At 44.3% G+C, this 23,738-nt stretch overlaps 1 protein-coding gene and 1 long non-coding RNA gene across 4 annotated transcripts in view; one reads left to right on the top strand and one right to left on the bottom strand.

The window, feature by feature from the left end:
- Window positions 1–23,738, bottom strand: part of LOC144668532 (uncharacterized) — a 66,822-nt gene that overhangs the window by 23,056 nt on the left and 20,028 nt on the right. Inside the window, exons 2-4 of the long non-coding RNA XR_013573516.1 lie at window positions 18,129–18,178; window positions 8,143–8,178; window positions 7,904–8,034 (exon numbers count right to left, since the gene is read on the bottom strand). This is a non-coding gene — a long non-coding RNA (uncharacterized LOC144668532). The remainder of the gene's footprint in view (window positions 1–7,903; window positions 8,035–8,142; window positions 8,179–18,128; window positions 18,179–23,738) is intronic.
- LOC144668530 (elastase-1) overlaps window positions 1–23,738 on the top strand; it is a 52,178-nt gene that overhangs the window by 10,979 nt on the left and 17,461 nt on the right. The window contains exon 1 of one of the 3 annotated variants that reach the window (XM_078530663.1): window positions 19,921–20,078. The exons of 1 other annotated variant lie outside the window; for it this stretch is intronic. In XM_078530663.1, coding sequence (XP_078386789.1) covers window positions 19,936–20,078 — 143 coding nt within the window. In that variant the 5' untranslated portion in view covers window positions 19,921–19,935. Of the gene's footprint in view, window positions 1–19,920; window positions 20,079–23,738 lie in introns of those variants that run through there. One more of the 3 variants, XM_078530660.1, reaches the window with a different exon arrangement.

The raw sequence follows: 23,738 nt of genomic DNA on the forward strand, positions 1-23,738 counted from the left end.
CTGGCTGATGTCCTTAGAGTTTACAGTTGATAGTACATGGACTACAGAGTCAAAAAATGTCACAAGAGAGACAGAGGTACTGAGCAAAAGTAAGGTCAGTAAGGGGTGCATGGTCAGGAAATGTAGACCAAGTGAGTAGCAAATTAGGTTCACGTGGGAATTCGGTGCATGGGGTAAGAGATGCTTTAAGTGAGATTTATTGTAACTCGTGAAGTGTGTTAAGTAATAGCCAGATTTATCAGTACTAGTAAAGTTTATCAATAGTTGTAATGTTTATTAAGTTAAGGCCAAATACAATTAATATAAGTAAAATAAAGTTAACGTAAGTGAAGTTAAGACACGGCAGGGCAGCTCGGTCATGTGGAATACGTGTCCTATAGTATGTGGGACGTTGTGGATGCTACCGGTGACCTGGATGACCACATGTGCAGGAAGTGTCACCAGCTGCAGAAACTCGAGCTCTGGGTTTTGGAGCTCGAGCAGCAGCGTGAGTCACTGGCGCATCTGAGAGGCTGACAGCCACATGGATAGCACATTTAGAGAGGTGGTCATACTACAGCCTAGGAGCATGGAGACAGAAAGGGAATGGGTGACCACCAGGCAGTCCAAGAGAACCACGCAGGTAGTGCAGGAGTCCCCTGAGGTCCTGCTCGCTAATCGGTTTTCTGTTTTGGATACTGGTGAGGTCATTGGCTCATCAGAGGAGTGCAGTTAGATACCAAGTTTGTGGCAACATGGGCAGCTCAGCTGTACAGGAGGGGAGGAAGAAGAGGGGAAGAGCAGTAGTGATAGAGGATTCATTAGTTAGAGGAACAGATAGGCATTTCTGTGGCCATAGACTTGACTCCAGGATGGTATGTTGCCTCCCTGGTGCCAGGGTCAAGCTGTCGCGGAGCGGCTGCAGAACATTCTTCTGGGGAAGGGTGAACAGGCAGGTCATGGTCCGGGTTGGTACCAGTGACTTGGGTAGGAAGGGGGATGAGGTCCTGAAAGCAGATTACAGAGAACTAGGAAGGAGGTTGAAAAGCAGGACATCTAAAGTAGTAATCTCAGAATTACTTCCAGCCCTCCGTGCTAGTGAGCATAGAATTGGAGAATTGAGTGAAAGGCTGGAGAACGGGTGTAGGAGTGAGGGCATCAGATTTCTGAGGCATTGGGACCGGTTTTGGGGCAGGTGGAACCTGTAAAAGATGGATGGGCTACATCTTAGCTGGACTGGAACTAATATCCTTGCAGGGAGATTCGCTAGTGCTGTTGGGGAAGATATAAATTAGATTGGCAGGGGGGTGGGAACCTGAGAGGAAGCACAGATTCAAGGGAAGCAAAACTGGTAAAAGGAAGTAGAAAAGTAGAAAGCAAAAATAGAAGGCAGACAAAGCATAGACAAGCATCAAATAGGATCAGAATAGAGAATAATGTTAAAAAAGCAGAATTAAAGGCACTCAACCTTTTTGCAAATGCTATGTGCATTCAGATAATGATTTGAATGCACGAATTGAGGTAGAAGGGTATGATTTAATTACCATTCAGGAGATATGGCTATAGCATGACCAAGATTGGGATCTGAATATCCAAGGATATTTGGCATTTAGAAGGAATGCAAAAATAAAAGGAGGTGGAATAGCACTTTAATAAGGGATGAGATCAGTACATTAATGAGAGGATCTTAGATTGAAGGATCAAGATGTAGAAACAGTTTGGGTGGAGCTAAGAAACAGCAGGGGCAGCAAACATTGGTGGGAGTTGTTTATAGGGCATCAAACTGTAGTGCTAATGTTGGGCACGGTATAAATCAGGAAATTATGGAAAATAAAAGCACATGGTTTAGGGGGTAACATATTAGCATGGATAGAAGATTGGCTGACTGGCAGAAAGCAGAGAGTATGTATAAATGGGTCTTTTTCTGATTGGCAGGATGTGATGAGTGGAGGGTCTTTTCTGGGGCCTCAACTTTTTCCGATTTACATTAATAACTTTTTTGAGGGGACCGAAGACATAGTAGCTAAATTTGCAAATGACACAAAAATAGGTAGGAAAGTATGTTGTGAAGAGGACATGAGGAGGTTGCAGATGGATATAGATAGGTTGAGTGAGTGGGCAAAGATATGGCAAATGGAGTTTAATGTGGGAAAATGTGAAGTTGTTCACTTAGGCAGGAAGAACAAAAAAGCAGAATATTACTTAAATGGAGAACGGCTGCGTAATTCTGAGGTGCAGAGGGATCTAGGTATTCTAGTACATGAGTCACAAAAAGTTAGTATGCAGGTACAGCAAGTAATTAATAAGGCTAATGGAATGTTATCCTTTATTACGAGAGGGATTGAACATTAAAGTAAGGATGTTATGCTTCAGTTATACAGGGCATTGGTGAGACGGCACCTCGAAGTTTTGGTCTCCTTATTTAAGGAAGGATGTAAATGCATTGGAGGGGGTTCAGAGGAGGTTTACTAGATTGATACCTGGAATGAGTGGGTTGTCTTATGATGAAAGGTTGGACAGTTTGGGCTTGTTTCCACTGGAGTTTAGAAGAATGAGGGGTGATTTGATTGAAGTATACAAGATCCTGAACGGTATTGACAAGATGGACGTTGAAAGGAAGTTTCCTCTTGTGGGTGAGTCCAGAACTAGGGGGCAATGTTTTAAAATTAGGGGTTGTCCTTTTAGGACAGAGATGAGGAGAATATTTTTCTCTCAGAGGGTTGTACGATTTTGGAACTCTCTGCCTCAGAAGGTGGTGGAAGTGGGGTCATTGAATATTTTTAAGGCAGATATTTTTAAGATAGATTCTTGTTAGGCAAGGGAATCAAAGGTTACCAGGGGTAGATGGAAATGTGGAAATCGAAACACAAGATGATCAGTCATGATCTTATTGAATGGCGAAGCAGACTCGAAGGGCCAAATAGTCTACTCCTGTTCCTATTTCTTATGTTTTGTAAATTAAAGATGCATGTGAAGTGGGTAATACAGTAATAATGGGCGACTTCAATTTACACATAGACTAGGTTAACCAAATCAGCACTAATGTTGTGGAGGAGGAATTAACAGATTGTGTAACGAGATGAGTTTCTGGAGCAGTACGTTTAGAAGCCAAATAGGGATCAGGCTAATTTGGATTTAATGTTGTGTAATGAGAAAGGGCTAATTAATAACCTTGCTGTAAAGGAGCTTTTGGGAAATTGTGACCAAGATATGATAGAACCTTGCATTGAGTTTGAATGCAATATAGTTCATTCTGAAACTAGGGTCTTAAATTTGAAGAAAGGAAATAATGAAGATATGAGGGATAAGTTGGCTACAGTGGATTGGGAAAATACACTAAAAGGTTTGACGGTAGCCAGGCAATGGCTGGTATTTAAAGAAATACTAAACTGTCTACAACAGATATACATTCCTCTAAGGCACAAACACCCAAAGGGAAAGGTAAATCAACCATGGGTAATGACAGGAGTTAAAGATTGCGTTAGATTAAAGGAAGTGGCTTATAAGGATGCCAGAAAAAGTGATAAGTCTGAGGATTGGGAGCAATTTAGAATCCAGCAAAGGAGAACCAAGAAACTGATTATAAAAAGGGAGAAGAGAACGTGAATGCAAATAAGCGAGGAACATAAAGGTAAAAGCTTCTTCAGGTATGTGAAAAGTAAAAGATTAGCTAGGACATATGTGGGCTCATTACGGGTGGGGACAGAAGAATTCATAATGGAGAACAGGTAAATGGCGGTAAAACTAAACAGTTACTTTGCGCAGAATCTTCCAGTCGGCATGCAGGGGCGGGCTTGACACACCGGCACATAAAATCATGTGCGATGATGTTGGGCGTGCATCCTGACGTCATCCCGATATTTCGTTCAGCGGGTGCGTGCTGGAGTCAGCTGCGCGCCCACCGAAATGTTAAGAGCCTATTAAGGCCATTAAGGGATTAATTAAAGTATGTAAGAACGCTGCCCATCCAACCTTAAGGCTGGCGGGCAGGCGAAAAGCCCAAGCGGCCTTTGCGTTTTTCAGGAAATCTCATCCATGGGCTGATATGTGGGCTCATTACTGGTGGGGACAGAAGAATTTATAATAGAGAACAGGGAAATGGCGGAGAAACTAAACAGTTACTTTGGGCAGAATCTTCCAGTCGGCATACAGGGGCAGGCCTGACACGCCGACGTGTAAAATGACGCGCGATGACATCGGGCGTGTTTTTCATCCATGGGCTGGGAGAGGTTTCCTGAAGCTTTTATAAAATAAATTAATTAATTTTCCCACCTTTACAAACATGTCCCAACTCATGTGACACTGTCACATGAAGGGACACGTTTAAATAAATTTTTACATCATTTATTGAACTTTTTTATTGTCTATTCAATCTCCCTGAGGCAGATCCGTGCCTCAGGGAGATTACTGCGCTCTTTGGCACACATGTGCGAAAGAGCGCAGGCCCTGACTCTCCCTCCTCCCCCCACCCGCACAGGTAGTGCTGAGCACTACCGGCCGAGCGTCACGCTGGGCAGTCCTTAATTGGCCCGCCTACATAAAATGGCGGCGCACAGCCGATCGCAGGCAGCGATTGGCTCCGCACCCACCCACTCCTGCCCAGCCCGCCTGCCATAGGAAAAATCCAGGCCTCTGCATCTATATCCAGGGAAGAAGATACAGAAAATCTCCTAGTAATACTAGGCAATAAAGGGATTTGTGAAACTGAGGAGCTAAAAGAAATTAGTATTAGTAGAGGTAGTACTTGAAAAGTTAACTGGATTTAAGGTTGATAAATCCCCTGGACCAAATGAGCTAAAATCCCAGTGTTGAAGGAGGTGGCTAGATAGATGGTGGATGCATCGGTGGTTATCTTTCAGAGTTCTATAGATTCTGGAAAGGTTTCTGCAGACTGGAAAGTAGTAAATGTAACCCCACCATTTAAGAAGGGAGGAACACAGAGAATGGAGAACTACAGACCTGTTAGTTTGACGTCAGTAGTAGGGAAATTGTTAGAATCTAATATGAAGGATGTGATAACTGGACATTTAGAAAAGAATGGTAAAATTAAGCAGAGCCAACATGGATTTATGAAAGGGAAATGATGTTTAGATGACCTTTTTAGAGTTTTTTGAAGATCTTACTTGTAGCATTGATAAAGGAGAACCAATAGATGTGGTGTATTTGGATTTTCAGAAGACTTTTGATAAGGTCCCATACAGGAGGCTAGTAAATAAAATTAGAGTGCATGGGGTTGGGGGAAATTGAGAATTGGTTAACAGACAGAAAGCAGAGAGTAGGAATAAATGGATCATTCTCAGGATGGCAGGCTATTACTAGTGGGATACCGCAAGGATCAGTGCTAGGACCACAGCTGTTCACAATCTACACAAATGATTTGGATGTGGGAACCAATTGTAATATTTCCAAATTTGCTGATGACACCAAACTGGGTGGGAACGTAAGCTGTAAGGAGGATGCAAGGAGGCTTCATGAGGACTTGGACAGGCTAAGTGAATGGGCGAGAACATGGCAGATGGAATATGATGTGAATAAGTGTGAAGTTATTCACTTTGGTAGAAAAAACAGAAATGCAGAATATTTCTTATATGATGAGAGGTTGGGTAGTGCGGGTGTCCAAAGAGACCTGGGTGTCCTTGTTCGTGAGTCACTAAAAGTTAGCATGCAGGTACAGCTAGCAATAAGGAAGGCAAATGGTATGGTGGCCTTCATCACAAGGGGATTTGAGTACAGGAGTAAAGATGTCTTGCTGCAGTTGTATAGAGCCTTGGTGAGACCTCACCTGGAGTATTGTGTACAGTTTTGGTCCCCTTATCCAAGGAGGGATTTACTTGCCATAGAAGGAGTGCAACAGAGGTTCACCAGGTTAATCTCTGGGATGGCGGGATTGTCTTTTGAGGAGTGATTGAGGAGACTGGGTCCATATTCCCTAGAGTTTCAAAGAATGAGGGGTGACCTCTTTGAAACTTACAAAATTCTTACAGGGCATGCCAGGGTAGATGTAGATAAGATGTTTCCCCTGGCTGGTGAATCTAAAACCAGGGGACATGATCTCAGGATAAAGGGTAGGCCATTTAAGAGTGAGGTGAGGAGGGATTTCTTCACTAATCAACCTCAATGGGATGCCTTGGAAGAGGATAGGGAAAATGAGGAGGATTTTAGAGACAATGGGGACTGCGAAAACAAGAATTATCAAGGCTGGTCTGAGTTTGGCCTCAACAAACATCATCTAAGCATCCACTCTGTCAATTCCCCTCGGGATCTTAAATGTTTTAATAAGACCACCTCTCTGAATCACTTCATGCAATTATGTCCTTTCTTAAATAAAGAGACCAAAGCTGTACACAGTACTCTAGATGTGGTCTCACCAATGCCCTGCACAACTGTATCAAAATATCCCTACTCTTATATTCAAATAAAAGCTAATTTTCCATTTGTGTTCCTATTCACTTGCTGTTACCTGCATTCAAAAACCAGCAGGAGTTGAAAAGAAATAAGATAAAATAATAAACTTTCTGACAACTCAACAGTGGACCAGACCGACCAAGGCAATGTCAATGATTACGCACTCCCACGAATGAGGAGGAGGGAGAATAATGACACTATTGATTGAGCTCCGCAGACTGGGGAACTAATCTAGCCAACCTCTATTTGCTGCACTATCAGTGGGACCAGTAAAAAGGAATTGCTTTGACTAAATTTCATTAACCACCGACCTATTTGGGATGAGGTGAGCAGTGAACCTTCAATTGCGTTTAATAAGGTGATGCTTTTGTTTCTGAAAGTAATTACACACAGGACCAGCAGTGATGTGAATATATGTTGGCCAATGAATCACTATTCTGTGACATGCAGGTGTAATCTCACTGGCATGGAACCAATATTGCTTGCCAAGTACACAAGAACTAGGAGCAGGAGTAGGATATTCGGCCCCTCAAACCTGTTCCGCCATTGGATAAGGTCATGGCTGATCTGATTTTGACTCCTGACTTGTGCTTTGTAGATGCGGGTACTATTGTGCTGTCATCTTTAATTAACAGAATGAATGCTCAGTGAATATGAAAATGGAAAATGCTGCTTCATACACTGGGCCAGGGAATGTCTACTAACACAGCCCAGAACACGTGTAACCGACACCATCACCCGCACACCCTCCCCCCTCCCACCCCCTCATGAGTTTGCGCTAGGGTCTTATTGGGTTGCCTGGGTAACTGGTTGATCATGACATCACCAGCCTGCAGATCCATGGGGACTTGATGGAAGAAGCATTACAGGCTGTTATGCAACTCAGGTACACCATTCCTACTTTATTGCTCAGTTTTACATGCATATTGGATAGAAGTGCTACCTTTCAGAACCACCTAGTAAAGATGCAGCAGATTAACATGGAAATAGAGAAAGGCATATAATATCTTGGGGCTAAATTCTAGTGAATGGATGCTTAGAATGCAGGTGAACCCCCATGGGCATATTCAGTATTATATAAATTTCTGATCATACAAGTCCTGGTCACCACATCATTGGTATTTATTTATTTATTATTTCATGGGATGTGGGCATTGCTGGCAAGGCCAGCATTTGTTGCCCATTCCTAAATGCTAGACATCGCAGAGGGCAGTTATGAGTCAACCACAGTACTGTGGGTCTGGAATCACATGTAGGCCAGGCCAGGTAAGGTCAGCAAATATCCTTCCCTAAAGGACATTACTGAACCAGATAGGTTTTTATGACAATCATCTAGCTTTTCAATTCCAGATTATTAATTGAATTTAAATTCCATCAGCTGTTGTGGTGGGATTTGAATCCTTGTCCCCAGAACATTAACCTGACCCTCTTGATTACCAGTCCAGTGACATTAGCACCGTCCCCATGCAGCACCCCGCACCCCTGCCCCCCCCCCGCCCCCCCCACCATAAATTTCTACCTGCTGGGTCCTCAGGTTTGTTTCCACGTTAAAATCAAATGTGTCATGCCAAACAGCCCTCATTTAGATCAAATTGATTACACAGGTGAGGAGATCAAAGACGTGGTCTTCTGTCCATCAAGGTGGGGAACCTGTAAGAATATTGGGGATAGTGACAAATTGACATATTTTGCTTAAAGCTTTTAACTATCATTCTTGAAAGGCTGTGATGCATTTTTTTTTTGCTAAAAGTTACTAACCTTATAACACACGAGTTAAGATGAGACAGCTCGATACTAGAGGCAGCCAAAATATCTTAAGCCAATAACAGGAGCAAAACTATGTTGAGACAACTAGAATATTAATTCTGGGGAGAAATGATCACATGGGATTTTATGAAATGATAACTTTGCAAATCTCTATGGACAGATCTTTATAACCATGGAGGGTCTTGTGAGGATCTGGTTAGGTGACTATATAATAATCAACCTGCCTTAAACTTGGTGCTGAGGAACCGGTGGAGACCCAAACAGTTAGAGGTTTACTCAGCTATCAGAGGACAATGAAACAGTTACACAACCTGAGATGGTACCAACTCAATTGTGAACTCTGTCTGTATATCAATGGATAAAATGCTTTTCATCTCTGTATTCTAATTGTTATTAATATAATGCATCAGCATTTGTTTGATGTGATTTTCAATAAATGAATCATTGATTACCATTTTTCTCATTAAATCTGGATCCATTACACTGTGCAAATGTATGTATCGGAGTATTACAACACAGCCTGGAGGTTACTTGTAGATCATCTCTTCTTTACCTGTGACCTTCAAGAGACCCACTGCACCTTGTGACCATGGGTCTCTACTGGATCTGTCAGCTGTGGATGTCACCTAGAATTCAGCATTGCTCATTCTCTTCTACCGTCCATTGAGAAAAAGGAATAGAATCTTGCCAGGAGCAGGTGGCGTGGCTACCTCAGTATTCATAGAACAAAGAAAGGAACACACGGACACAAGAATTAGGAAGAGGAGTAGGCCTTTCGATCCTTCGAGCCTGACCACCATTTGATAAGGTCATGGTTGATCTGACTGGTCCCCAGCTGCATTTCCTATCTGTCCGCTCCATAACCCTTGACTCCCTTTGTCAATCAAAAATCGGTCTGACACAGCCTTGAATATATTCAATAATCCAGCCTCCAGTGCTCCTGGGAAGTGAATTCCACAGACTAATGACCCTCTGAGAGAAAAAATTTCTCCTTATCTCAGTCTTAAATGGGATACCCCCCAATTTTTAAACTGTGTCCCCTAGTTCTAGACTGCCCAGCATCCAGCCTGTCAAGTCCCCTCAGGATCTTATATGTTTCAATAAGATCACCTCTTATTCTTCCAAACTCCAATGGATATAAGCCCAACCTGTTCAATCTTTCCTCATTGGATAACCCCTTCATCCCAGAAATCAGTCAAGTGAACCACCTCTGAACTGCTTCTAATGCAATTATATCCTTTCTTAAGTACAGAGACCAAAACTGTACACAGTACTCCAGATGTGTCTAAGGCCCTGTACGGCTGCAGCAACACTTCACCTAATTTTACACTTGATTCCCCTTTCAATAAACACCAATATTCCATTTGCCTTCCTAGTCACTTGCTGTACCTGCATACCAACTTTTTGTGATTCATGTTCCAGAACATCCAGATCCCTCTGTACCATAGAGTTCTGTAGTCTCTCTCCATTAAAATAATATTCTGCTTTTCCATTATTCCTGCCAAAGTGGACAGGTTCACATTTTCCCACATTAAACTCTATCTGCCAAATTTTTGCCCACACACTTAACCTATCTAAATCTTGCTGTGGAGTCTTTTAAGCCCTCTTACTTCCTACCATATCAGCACATTTAGCTACCGTACATTCAATCCCTTCATCCAAATCATTGATATAGATTGTAAATAGTTGAGACCCCAGCACTGATCCCTGTGGCATTCTACTAGTAACAAATTGCCAACCTGAAAATGACTCATTCATCCCTACTCTCTTCTTCCTGTTAGCTAACAAATCCTCTGTTCATACTATATATTACCCTCTACACCATTAACTCTTATTTTGTGAAGTAACCTTTGATGTGATACCTTGTCAATGCCTTTTGGAAATCCAAATACACCACATCTACAGGTTCCCCTTTATCCACCTTGCTTCTTATTTCTTCAAAGAACTCTAATAGATTTGTCAAACATGATTCCCTTTACACAAAATCATGTTGTCTCTATGTGAATGTATTATGATTTTCTAAATGTCCTGCTATTACCTCCTTAATAATGGATTCTTGCATTTTCCCAATGACAGACGTTAGGCTAAATGTCCTATAGCTTCTTCCTCTCTATCTCCCTCCTTTCTTGAATAAAGTTGTTACATCAGTAATTTTCCAAACCACCTGGAGCTTTCCAGAATCAAAGGAATTTTGCAAGATTACAACCAATGTATCTACTATTTCTGCAGCAACTTCTTTTAAGATCCTTGGATGAGAGTCATTAGATCCAGGGGAACTTGTCAACCTTCAGTTCTAATAGTTTTCCCAGTACCTTTTCCCTAGTGATTGTGATTGTTTTAAGTTCCTCCCTCCCTTTTACCTCTTGCTTTTCAAGTATTCTTGGTATGTTTTTTGTTTTTTCTACAGTGGAGACAGACACAAAATACCTGTTTACGCTTCCGCCATTTTCATGTTTCCCAGTATTATTTCCCCACACTCGCTTTCTAAGCAACCAACTCTCACTTTAGTTACCCTTTTCCTTTTTAAATACTTAGAGAAACTATTTCTATCTATTTTTATATTTCTAGCTAGCTTTCTCTCATACTCTTAATTTCTCCCTGCTTTTTTTTTCGTCATTCTTTGCTGATTTCTAAAGTCTGTCCAATCTTCTGACCTACCACTAATCTTTGCAGTATGTATGCTTTTTCTTTCAATTTGATAGAAAGACTTGCATTAAATAGCACCTTTCATGGCCTTTTTTTTATTCTTTCATGGGATGTGAACATTGCTGGCAAAGCCCATCCCTAATTGCCCTTGAGGTGGTGGTCAGCCACCGCCTTAAACTGCTGCAGTCCAACTGATGTGGATACATCCTGAGTGCTGTTCGAGACAGAGTTCCAGATATTTAACCCAGTGACAGTGAAGGAACATGATATAGTTTCAAGCCTGGGTGGTGCGTGGCTTCGAGGGGTGGTGTTCCCATGCAACTGCTGCCCTTTTCCTTCAAAGTGGTAGGGGTCACAAGTTTAGAAGGAGCTGCTGAAGGAAACTTGACGAGTTGCTGAAGTGCATCCTGTAGATGATGCACACTGCTGCCATTGTGTGTCAGTGGTGGATGCAGTGAATGTTTAGGTTTGTGTGGTGAGATGCTGATCACGTGAATTGCTTTGTCCTGGAATCTATCGAGCTTCTCGTGTGTTGTTGGAACTGCACTCATCCAGGCAAGTGGAGAGTATTCCATCACACTCCTGACTTGTGCCTTGTAGATGGTGGAAAGGCTTTGAAGAGTCAGGAGGTGATCCACTCTCTGCAGAATTCCCAGCCTCTGGCCTGCTCTTGTAGCCACAGTACGTACGGCTGATCCAGTTATGTTTCTGGTCAATGGTAACTCCCAGGATGTTGATGGTGGGGCATTCAGCAATGGTAATGCTGTTGAATCCCAAGGAGAGATGATTAGATTCTCTCTTGTGGAGATGGTCATTGTTTGGCACTTGTGTGGTGCGAATGTTACTTGCCACTTATCAACCCATGCCTGAATGTTATCCAGGTCTTGCTGCATCTGTGCACAGAAAGCTTCACTATCTGAGGAGTTGTGAATGGAACTGAACAATGTGCAGACATAAGTGAAAACCCCACTTCTGACCTTATGATGGAGGGAGGGTCATTGAGTAAGCAGCTGAAGGTGGGGTTGGGCCTAGCACACTGCCCTGAGGAACTCTTGCAGCAATCTCCAGGGACTGAAATGATTGGTTTCCAACAACCACAGTCATCTTCCTTTATGCTAGGTATGACTTCAACCAGGAGAGAGTTTTCCCTGATACCCACTTACTTCAATTTTGCTAGAGCTCCTTGATATCACACTCAGTCAAATGCTGCTTTGATGTCAAGGGCAGTCACTCTCACCTCACCTCTGGAATCCTGCCCTTTTGTCCATGTTAGGGCCAAGACTGTAATGAGGGACAGAAATTTTCCTTCCGGAGTCTAAGTGTGGTGGTGGGTGGGTTTCGCTGTGCATTTCCCGCCGGGTGGCAACTCACGCTCGGAAGCTAATTATGCATCGGCGAGTAGCTGTCTGAATCACATGGGGGTGGGCACTGCTTCATCCACCCTGCCATTACCTAATGAGGTTGAATGGGGTTGAAGGTCCAGGCGCCATATTTAAACGCCCACCGAACACACACATTACTCTCAACAGGTCAGCTGGCCGAAAGGAAATGTCTTGGAACGTCTGCACCGAAGAAGAAAGCTGCACTAAGGTTCAGCAATAACTCTCTTGAGGCCCTCATCTGTGGAGTCCGCCAGCACCAGGATGCCCTCTACCCGAGGGATGGCTCCAGGAAACCCCCCCAGCCTCACCACGCCGGCCTGGGAGGTGATTGCAAGGGAGGTCAGCTCATTGCGCACCCGCCCAAGAAACACAATCCAGTGGAGGTAGAGGATAAATGATCTCATCCACTCCGCCAGGGTAAGAGTCAACCTTCAGCTCACTCCAATCTCACACTCTCATTATGGCATCATGCACTCAAAGGGTTACACTGCTCTTACACAACATTAGTAGGGGACACATCGGCACTGATTGTCTCATGGACACTTTAACATCACCAGCATCTCATCATCCTGTACAAACTCCATCCTAAGCCCTTACTGGGGAGGGCTCAGCATACACAGCAGGCACGCATGCTGGCCAACCTCTCCTACATCTCTTCTCATCACGTTCCATTCCACTTAACTTCATGGAAGCCAAGCTCATCCACAACCACCGGGTCATATCCAGGACAGGAAGAGGGTCAGCAGACGTCCATGAGCTGACCCACTTTAAGGAGGATGCCGCTGAGTTGGTGGATGAGGAAGAGATCGGGAAGGTGAGATCGGCCTCTCCCAGCAAGCCAGTATGGATGAGCTATCCATGAGTTGATCACATTCTGATAATCACAGTGAGTGACAGGCAATGTTGTATTCTGCCTGCCTATGAACTAAATCTATCTTCTCTCTCTTACAGGTACTAGAGGCCCAGACAGACCACCAGAGCAACCATAAGCCCCATCCCCCAGGCCACTTCAGAGGAGGATGCTGAGGATGCATCAGAGGAAGAACTGTCACTCCATTCACCTGCAGCTTCCATCAGCAGTGGGTCATGGATCTAGATTAGGTTCAGGGTCACATTCTGGAGAACATCTCACTGACACATCTCCGCAGCAGTCGGAGGCAGTGACAGCCTGGAGATCAGGCATTCACTGAGTCTGAGTCAGATGATGAGCCTCTGCAAGCGGTCATCTCTGACATGCTGGAGATCCAACAACAGACGGTGGAAAATCAGGTAGGGTCGCAAGAGGTAGCCAAAGACCAGGGCAATGGATGGAGGAGTCCCTCTGTGTCTGACTCCTTTAGGAGAAGGGGCTCCTGGCGAGAAGTTAAAGTGCTCCACCACCCCCCTCCCTTGCCTAACCACTGATGGATCCCACCAATGCCTATAGCAACAGAATGCAGTCCTAGTGCAAATCTGGCAGGATCTACTGCTCTGACATGCAAGCGCTTTGAGGTTTCCATGGGAGGGGTGGTGGCTGCCTTGGAGACCTTGGTTCAGCAGGTCCTGCGAGATTTGCGCTCGGACTCTATAGGCATTGGTGGGATCCATCAGTGGCTGGGTGAGAGGAGGTCGGGGCACCTTAACCTCTCTTGAGCCCCTTTTTCTCAAGGGGTCAGACAGAGGCCCTCGGGCACCCACAGGCAGGAGGAACGGCAACTGGAGACTCCCGGGACAATCCGCCCAGGTGACTCTGAGAGTGTCCAGCCAATCACAATCCCCTCTGCCTGTGACACCATCACCTCCTGCTGTACAAGCTGAGGAGGGTGCATCATCCCCACAGCAGGAGACCCAAAGCAGGCTTGAGCCCTTCAGGTCTTGGCCCTCCACAGGATGCCTGCCAAAATCATCAAAGACATCTGGGCATAGCAGATAGCAAGATGCCTCCACCTCTACTGTAGATGTCGGGGATGAACCTGGACGCAGCAGTAGGGTTAGAAAAATTAAGAAACTTTGACATCAATTCTGGGTGATGGGTGTTCAATCGCTGTATCTATCATGCACCTTTGTAAATATATTTTCTGCTCATGAGAACGGTCTCGTCATTTGAAAGCGCCATGCATATACATCTCTGTGCCTTCTTATTGCGAGGGTGAGCCATGCTCCCACTCAGGGCTCGCCTCCCTTTGTGAGCCTCACATTCAAGTGATGTGTAGATGACTCATGATAGTTACTCAACCCTTGTGTTATGTCAGGCAGATGTGTCAAACTCTCTGGAAGTGTCTGCCAAATGCATTAGCAACCTCTACTCCTTACAAGGCAACATGGAGTTAGGCGTGCTCAATAGACTTGGAGGGTTAGCTGTTATTATCTCTCAAAATGAGATGGCTGCCTTCATTGGTAGTGCTAATGCACAAGGCTGCAGCCATGATGGTCTCTCCAACCACTCGCACAACTCAGTGTCCGTTAAAAGTTTCTCATTAAGGTGACGACGACTGCATCAAGTCTTTTGACGCTGTGTTTGGGCTGTTGTGTGACTTTCACTTCCCAGAATGCAGGGATATAGGGTTCGCCACTGAATTTTCCAAGGATTAGGGCCTGGTGAATCATGAGGGTTGAAGGTGCAAGTCCGAATGCTGAACTTGCTCTCGATGTTACTGGTTGTAAAGGCCTTTCAGTGCACTGGCCTGGCACTAAGGGGCAGAAGGAATGTGGCTGTGTCCTGTTGCCTGCACCTTACTCCCCCTGGAATCTTGTGGCTGTCAGTGTGGCACAGGCACATCTTCTACGTCATGCTTCTTCGATGACATCCTCACGTGGAAGCTGACCCTCATCTCCCTCTTCAAGTTCCTGCCCTTTCTGCTGTTCATCATCCAAAAAGCTCTCAGCCTCCTCCATGTCCCCCTCTGGCAAGGGACCCCTTTTAAGTGCCAGGTTGTGAAGGGTGCAAGAGACCATGATGATGCGGGACACCCTTGTGGAAAGTACTGCAAAGCCCCACCTGAGTGGTCCAAACAGCAGAAGCGCATCTTCAGAATACCAATATCTGCTCGATGATGGATCGTGTTGGCATATCATGAGCCATCGCTTAAGTGGGTACCCCTTATCCTGTAGCAGCCAGCCCTGTAATCACTGAGATCCTTTGAATATGTGAGGCGCCTGGTAGTGAGTCAGGATGTATGAGTCACGGGAGCTCCCAGGATACCTGGCACAAATGTGTATGATGTGCTTCTGATGATCGCACACCAGTTGAGTGTTCCTATTAATGAACATCAGGGGCTGCCGCCATGGAGCTCTCAATGCCACATGTGTGCAATCAATTTCACCCTGTACTCTAGGGAAACCTGAGATATCTGCAAACCCCAGAAGTCTAGCAGCCTGGCTAGCTTCATTGCGTGTGAACTTCACATTACGATGAGCCTTACTGTAGAGGGCATCTGTCACCTCCTTGATACATTTATGTGCTGAGGTACGTGAGATGCTGTATAGGTCTCTTGTGGATCCCTATAATGATCTGCAGGAAAAAAATGGAGAGCAGTGGTGATCTTCAGAGGCACTGGCAGGGGATAGTCTCCCAGTTCATGGGACATTAGACCCTCCTGCAGGGTATGGCAGATATGATCCACCACATCTCTTGACAAGTGCAGATGTGCTCAGCCTTGTCTTTCGCTTATCTCCAGACAGGAAGGTCTTCTTTGGTTGACCATTGGTCATGCGAGTCACCTCCATGGGATAGGTCTAACCTCCTCTAGGTATTACTGGGGTTCTGCTGGACCATGGGCTACAGGCCGGGCCTCCTCTTGAAGCTGTGCTAGGTGGCTCCAGGCCCTTTCCCTCCTCCTTCTCCCTGTGGACTGATGGATGTAACAGATTAATGAATACTGGGCAAATAAAGTAGACCTCCCACTCGCAAACAGAAAGCCAATGTCATGCTCTAGAACTGCATCTGCGCTACTAGATTTTCACTGATACAGTCTTGCAGCTGAGGCACAAAGTCACAGATCTAGGTGACCAAGATGCCAACCCTGATACTTGTCATCTCAATCACACAGAGGCTGGAAGAGGTTTGCCCCATTCATGAGTTGTGCTAGCCTTTCCCCTCCCCCACCTCCATGAATCTCTGTGCAATCCATCACTCATGTGCCACACTAACACAAACCACACTCCCCTCCCAGTCTGGAGTCTGCGTGCATCCCCTCCCATTCATTCAGTTCGATTCCCACCCACCCCCTTCTGTGTCTGCATTCTAGTCTTCCATGTTGGGCTCCAGCTTCCCTACCTTTGGTTTCCCCGCTGCCTGCCATCATACCCCCATTCTGCAACCCCACCATAGCCTATTGTTACCCCATGTCTCCATCCTCCTTACCCCCATCCCCTCTCCAACCCCACCATAGCCCAGTCCTCCATGTCTCTGTTCTCCTTACCCCCACCCCCTCTCCAACCCCACCATAGTCCGTTATCCTCCAAATTCTATCCTCCTTACCCAACCGCTTCTCCAATCCCACCATAGCCCATTGTCCCCCATGTTTCCGTCCTCCTTACCCCATCCCCTCTCCAACCCCAACATAGCCCACTGTCCTCCATGTCTCTGTTCTCCTTACCCCCACCTCCTCTCCAACCCCACCATAGCCCTCCAAGTTCTGTCCTCCTTACCCAACCGCCTCTCCAACCCCACCATAGCCCATTGTCTCCCATGTCTCCGTCCTCCTTACCTCACCCCCTCTCCAACCCCACCATAGCCCATTGTCCCCCTGTCTCCATCCTCCTTACCTTCACCCCCTCTCCAACCCCACCATAGCCCATTGTCCCCCATGTCTCCGTCCTCCTTACCTCACCCCCTCTCCAACCCCACGATAGCCCACTATCCCCCTGTCTCCATCTGCCTTACCCTCACCCCCTCTCCAACCCCACCATAGCCCATTGTCCCCCACGTCTCCGTCCTCCTTACCTCACCCCCTCTCCAACCCCACCATAGCCCACTGTCCCCCTGTCTTCATCTGCCTTACCCTCACCCCCTCTCCAACCCCACCATAGCCCATTGTCCCCCATGTCTCTGTCCTCCTTACCCTCACCCCCTCTCCAATCCCACCATAGCCCATTGTCCCCCATGTCTCATCCTCCTTACCCCCATCCCCTCTCCAACCCCACCATAGCCCATTGTCCCCCATGTCTCCGTCCTCCTTACCTCACCCCCTCTCCAACCCCACCATAGCCCACTGTCCCCCTGTCTCCATCTGCCTTACCCTCACCCCCCTTTCCAACCCCACCATAGCCCATTGTCCCCCATGTCTCCGTCCTTCTTACCCTCACCCCCTCTCCAACCCTAGCATAGCCCATTGTCCCCCTGTCTCCATCCTCCTTCCCTCCCCCAACACCTTCAGTTGCAATGCCAGTCTCTGTTTCAGGGTCCAGCCCTGCATGAGACCCAAAGAACAGAGCCTCCCGGAGTACGGAGGAAGCCAGTGAGCAGACCAACCCTCCGCCCCTTCCAGTGTGATGTCTCACTGGCATTGGCGAGAAACCGGAGCAGCACTGTTGCAGGAAGGCTTTGAATTTGCACTCAGCTCGAAGTCACGAGCAAAGTGAGGGCCAACAGCTGCACGCCACGTCTATCTGAACATGATTCAGGCCAGTCTAATGGCATTCCCAACATCGATCAGCGGGAAAGCTGACCTGCCATCAGCTCACTATAAAAGTGGTGAGGGGAAAATTCTGAACTGATTTCCCACTGGCGGGATTCCGATTTTTGGCCTCTCTCCAAATTTTCTGCTCCCGTCGCTGGCAGAACCGGAAAATTCCGCCAGAGGGTCTGGAGCTGAGTGTTCCTGATGGAACCCACCCACATAGCTGTTTGAAAAATAAACAAGGCCAATCAAGGAAAAATAAATCTGGTAAATTGCTCATTGATCCTCTTAGCTGATTGAAACTAGTCTAGGGCACTACACAGATCATAGTACTTGGTATTTTACTTACCTTTTACAACATGGGATCTTTTAAACTAATCAGCAACCGATTAATGTCACCTAAAATTCAGAAATTAACATAAAATCAGGAATTCATATGACAGCCAATGAACATATGGCATAAGTTGCTAGGGAAAGTCATTAAAACAGGAGTATCAATAGATTTAATTGACAACTAACTTTGTGAAATGAGAGAGGATTGAGGATTACAATGAGAAGGCAAGAAATTGTAGAAGCGGATGTAGGACAGTGCCAGGTCTAAAGCTGTCCAACTAAAACTAAACCAAGTCAGCACAAAATGATAAGCCAGAATTTGTTAACCTTGCCAACAGTGGCCATAACATGACTGGATTCAATACCAGATTTGAGAGGGAAGAAGGGTGAGTCACAACCAAGGTATTAAATTCAGGTAAGGCTGACTTTGAAGGGATAATCAGAAATTAGCCACAATAAACCAAGGGGAAATTTAACAGGTAAAACCATAGATGAACAGTGGGGGTGTTCAAAGAAGTGTTTAACGTTAAACAAATCCTGTGCATAATCCTGAAAGGTAAGAGCTCTACTAAACAACTGCAGACAGCAAGAGAGGCGAGAGGTAGGAGAAAACTAAAATAACTTACACAAATGAAAAGGGTAGCGGAGATCTTGCAAACTGGGAAAGATAGAAAGAACAGCAAAAGGATAAAAGAAATAAATGAGCTGCAAAAAAGATTACGAGACAAAACTTCTGAAGGATATGAAGCATAACAGAAAATTATGACAAGTTGCATTTATATAGCTCCTGTAAGTTCCAAAGCCACTTAACAGGGGTGTTATCAACAAAACTTGACACCAAATCACATATGTTCAAATATATTAAGAGGATAGAGAAGGGTAACATGGGTCTCTTAAAAATAGGCATTTGTGAAATTATAATTGAAAATAAAGAAGTGGCAGAGTTGTTAAATGATCACTTTGAAGAGATTTGTGAAAACTGAAAATAAGTGAAGGGGAGGAATTTATTAGATTTAATATAAGTAAATTAAATTTCAATGGACTAAAGACTGGCAAATCTTCAGGACTTGATGGTTGTCACACTAGTATATGAAAAGAAGTAGATGAAGAGATTGCAGTTGTTTTAGTCATTATCGTCCAAATTTCTTTTGACTCTGGAATTGTCCAATTGGATTGTAAAATTGCAAATGTCACTCCATTGTTTAAGAAGGATGGAAGTGAGAAATTACAGAAATGTTAATCTATGGTCTGTTGTGTGGAAGTTAATAGAATCTGTTATTAGGGACAGAGTGACTGACAAATATGAATGCTCTTCTAAGGATGCAGTTGGAGATGCTTTTCTAAGTGTACAGTAGGCATGTTTTTCTAATGATTCGCTACAGGCACTCTTCTAAGAGTGTGGTGTACCTCAATCCATGCCACAATTTTTAAAAGGAGCTAATAAACCCACGCCCATAAATGACATGATCATAGCTAAATTCAGCACGATGGCAGGAGTTACAGTTTGTTAAGGAGGCCTTGTTCCTGCTCCCAAATCATACCAGTTTTCCCAAAACAATACTTTCTAGAACGTGATGTGTAGTCACTGATGCAGTTGTTTGTGCATGGTCAGTCAACCCATTATTGAAACAACTGATTTGACTCACCATGGGATTGGCTGACAAGCAGATGCACACAGAGGGACAAGGCACCCAGAAGCATCTGTGTCCCTCTGTTTAGCTTGGGTTTTATTATTGTACAGCAGAGCAGGTTAATCCAGGGACAATAGTGACATCGAGTCACATGAAGGCCCCTGCATGCCCATCACTTATATAAATAAGGGAATGGAGGGAGGAATGTTTAGAATCACACAATGGAATGCTGCTGAAGATGCTGGGACAGAGTGTGCCTCTTATTGCCTTTGTACTGTCTCTAACACAGGCCTTGTATATTGGCAATGGCCTTCAACGCAAAGTTACACATTTAGGTAAGCGAGTTGAAATTGCCTTCTGAATGGAAAACAAAAAGTCAAAAAACATTTACTAACAACCTAAATAATGTTGGCGTGGATCAGCGACCATAAAAATACTGTGAGCATGGAACAGAGACAATCAAAATACAGATAAGTTTCTTTTTATTTGATATTTTAATGTGAGTGATGTTGACACGGCTGTGTTTATTGCCCATCCCAAGTTTCCCAAGGAAGATGATGGTGGACTTTCCCCTGCAGCCCTTGTGGGCAACAGTGCTCCCCTGATGGTGTTGGTTGGACTAGTTTTTTAAAAATTGTAGTTGTCTTGAACCACTGGCAGCAGTTTTGATGCAACTCAGTACCTTGTTAGGCCACTTCAGAATGCAGTTCAGAGTCAACTTGTTAACAGTCAGCCACTTTGATGAGGGTTGGGCGCACATGTAGGCCAGATTGTGTAAGGATGGGAAAGAGTTCCAGATTTTCACAATTCTCTTGTGTAGAAAGGCTTCCTGACATAATTCCTTGGTTGCCTAGCTCTAATTTTAAGGTCACAAGTACCTCACCTTGTTCCCCCATGAAGGGAAATAGTTTCCCTCTATTTTATCAAATACTTTAATCATCCTTAAACACCTCAGTTAGATCACCCCTTAATAAGCCCTAATCTATTCAACCTGTCTTCATAATTTAACCTTTTAACTGGTGAATCTGCACTGCACCCCTCCAAGGCCAATATATCCCTGCTGAGGATTTGGAGAGTTCAGTTTCCTGGAGAGAGAATGGGGCAGAGGTGAATTTCTTCAGGAGGGTGGGCCCCTTACAGTAAATGGAGTCTCTGTCCATCATTCATCTCCCACTAAAGTTATGGGGGGTTGAGCGGGAGACCCCCAATTAATTTTTAGGAAGGGCAGCTTCACAAAAAAAAAACTTACAATTAAAAATGTAAAGACTGGGCATCTTAAAGTCAATGGAAAAGAACATGGTCAGGGTGTAAAATGAGGCTATGATTTTATGCTACAAATTTGGCCCACCCCCCACCCCATGGGTTTATATTTCAAAAGCCGGACTTTCATTATTCAGCTTGTTCTATAGTATTTTGGAAACAATTAATCAAATTCCTGATAGTTTTAGTCTCTGCAAACACTGGGCTGGCTTTGTCAGGAAACACAAAGCTCCTGGGAGCTCGAGTCACCCAAGAGTCCAACTGAACTCACCAGCTTCATACCAGAATAATTTATACTGGCCATTCATTTGAGTTTCTATGTTTTTTTTTAAAGATGATTGATTGGTTTCTCTTCCTCTTGCTATCTTCTGTTCTAAGACCAGGGAGTGAATTCAGCCAGTGGGGTATTGGATTGATTTTTTTTTTGCTACCATGTTTTCAACTCACAAGGTGAGCTGTTTAATTCTGAAATCAACCCCCCCGAGCAATTGTCAACAGGACTGTTGGTGACCCAATAAATTAAGCCCCAATTTTCCTCACCTTAGCAAATCAACACTTTGCGAACAGAAGAACTCATCCTAATATTATTGAAAGCATTCAAACTGTCATAGGATTTTGACAATGGAGGCAGTCAGGTGGACCACAATAGTCTTTGATGGCTCTGTCTCTTCCTACAATAATATGAAAAGCAGCATGGAGGCACTCATGCCGCATCGTTCAAGGAGAAGACCCATTGTCGCCTTCTTGGGGCAATGAGGGATAGGCAATAAATGCCAGCCTTGCCAGCGACGTTAATATAAGGAGAGCAAGTGAAAAAGCATGGTAACAGAATAATGCTTTATGAGCTACTGTTATTGCCGTTAAAAACAGTGGTGATGTTTTGCTAGGAAGCCCATTGTACTCAGGGATAAATGGGTTTATAGTGCCATCACAAATTCTGTGATACACTGCACCTAACTGTATACATAGTGTTAAATGTGTCAATGGTTCCACTGAAAGGCCTGTATTGCCTGACTTATCAATGTCAGCAACATCCCCAACCACCTCATCTAAATTACTTTGGTGTGCAGTCATTCATAATGCAGGAAAATCCTGTGGGACCTTACACACAACATTGAGATTAATAATTGGTTAGTCTGTTTCTTTGGTGGTGTTGATTGAGAGGAGAATGTTGGCTCTGGAATCTTTAAATTGCATCTGAGCATACAGGCACCTACATAAAAACATAAGAAATAGGACCAGGGGTAGATTATATGGCCCATCAAGTCTGCTCCACTATTCAATACGATCATGGCTGATTTTGGGCTTCAACTCCACTGCCCGCTCCCTTAATTCCAAGAGACCAAAAATCTGCCTATCTCAGCCTTGAACAGATTCCATGATGAGCATCCACAACCTTCTGGGGTAGACAGTTCTAAAGATTCACAAACCTCTGAGTAAAGAAATGTCTACTCATCTCAATTCTAAATGATTAGCCCCTTATTGTTCACTCAGTGTCTTAACCTTTCAGGCCCCTTCAGAATCTTGTGTATTTCATGAGGTCACTTTGGACTTTGGATCCAATTTGCTCAGCCTCTCATCATAGGACAACCTTCTCACCCCAGGTACCAATCTAGTGAACTTTCACTGTACCGTCTCCAATGCAAGCATATCCTTCCTTAGGTATGGCAACCAAAACAATGCCTAGTACTCCAGGTGTGGTCTCACCAAAGCCATAGGCAATTGTAGCAAGACTTCCTTGTTCTTGTACTCCATTCCCTTAGCAATAAAGGTCAACATGCCATTTGCCTTCCTAATTGCTTGCTGTACCTGCATGCTAACCTTCCATGTCCCTTGTACGAGAACACCCAACTTTCTCTGAACAACATTTACAAATTCCATGTCCTTTAAAAATATTCTTCTTTTCTATTCTTCCAACCAAAGTGAATAACCTCACACTTCCAACATTATACTTCATCTGCCATCTTGTTGCCTGCTCAAACTGTCACAGCTTACATTCCTGTAGGATGGAAGAGAATTACATTTACTAATTTCCAATCCACTGAGACAATTCTAGAATCTAGAGAATTTTGCAAAATCATCACCGGTGCATCCCCTATCTCTGTAGCTACCTCTTTTATAACTCTAGAATGTAGGTCATCAGTTCCTGGAGAGCTGTTGGATTTTAGTCCCTCTCCAGTACTTTTTTCTCTGCTGATATTAATTATCTTAATTAACCTCTATTTCGGGTATGTAACTTGTGGCTTTGATTACAAAGGCAGACACAAAGTATTTGTTTAATGTCTCTGTGATATTCACATTCCCCATAATAATTTCTCCTGTCTTTGCCTCCAAAGAATCAACATTTACTTTAGCTACTCTCCTCCTTTTTATATGTTTTTGAAAGATCTTACAATCTGTTTTTATATTCCTGGCTAGTTCGTTCTCGTATTTTTTTTCCCTTTTTATTAACTTTTTGGTGCCAGATTGCAACAATGAAAGTTGAAATTGCACCCTTGTATTAGCCATATGCTAATGATATTACAAGAATGGTACAGGGATGAAAGATTCAGTTAGGTGGAGAGACCAGAGAAGATGCAATTGTCTACTCATCTATGTCAATTGTAAATCCTACTATTTTCCCTCAGGTTTTCCTTTCTAGCCGATTGACTGTTAATGGTAGCATATGGCCGTGCCAGTTATTGCACATCAGTAACTAGGGGAATAACTCTCCATCCTTCCTCCAAGAGGACAAA

Source organism: Cetorhinus maximus, chromosome 27, assembly GCF_964194155.1.
Source record: "Cetorhinus maximus chromosome 27, sCetMax3.hap1.1, whole genome shotgun sequence".
Classification (NCBI taxonomy): domain Eukaryota; kingdom Metazoa; phylum Chordata; class Chondrichthyes; order Lamniformes; family Cetorhinidae; genus Cetorhinus; species Cetorhinus maximus.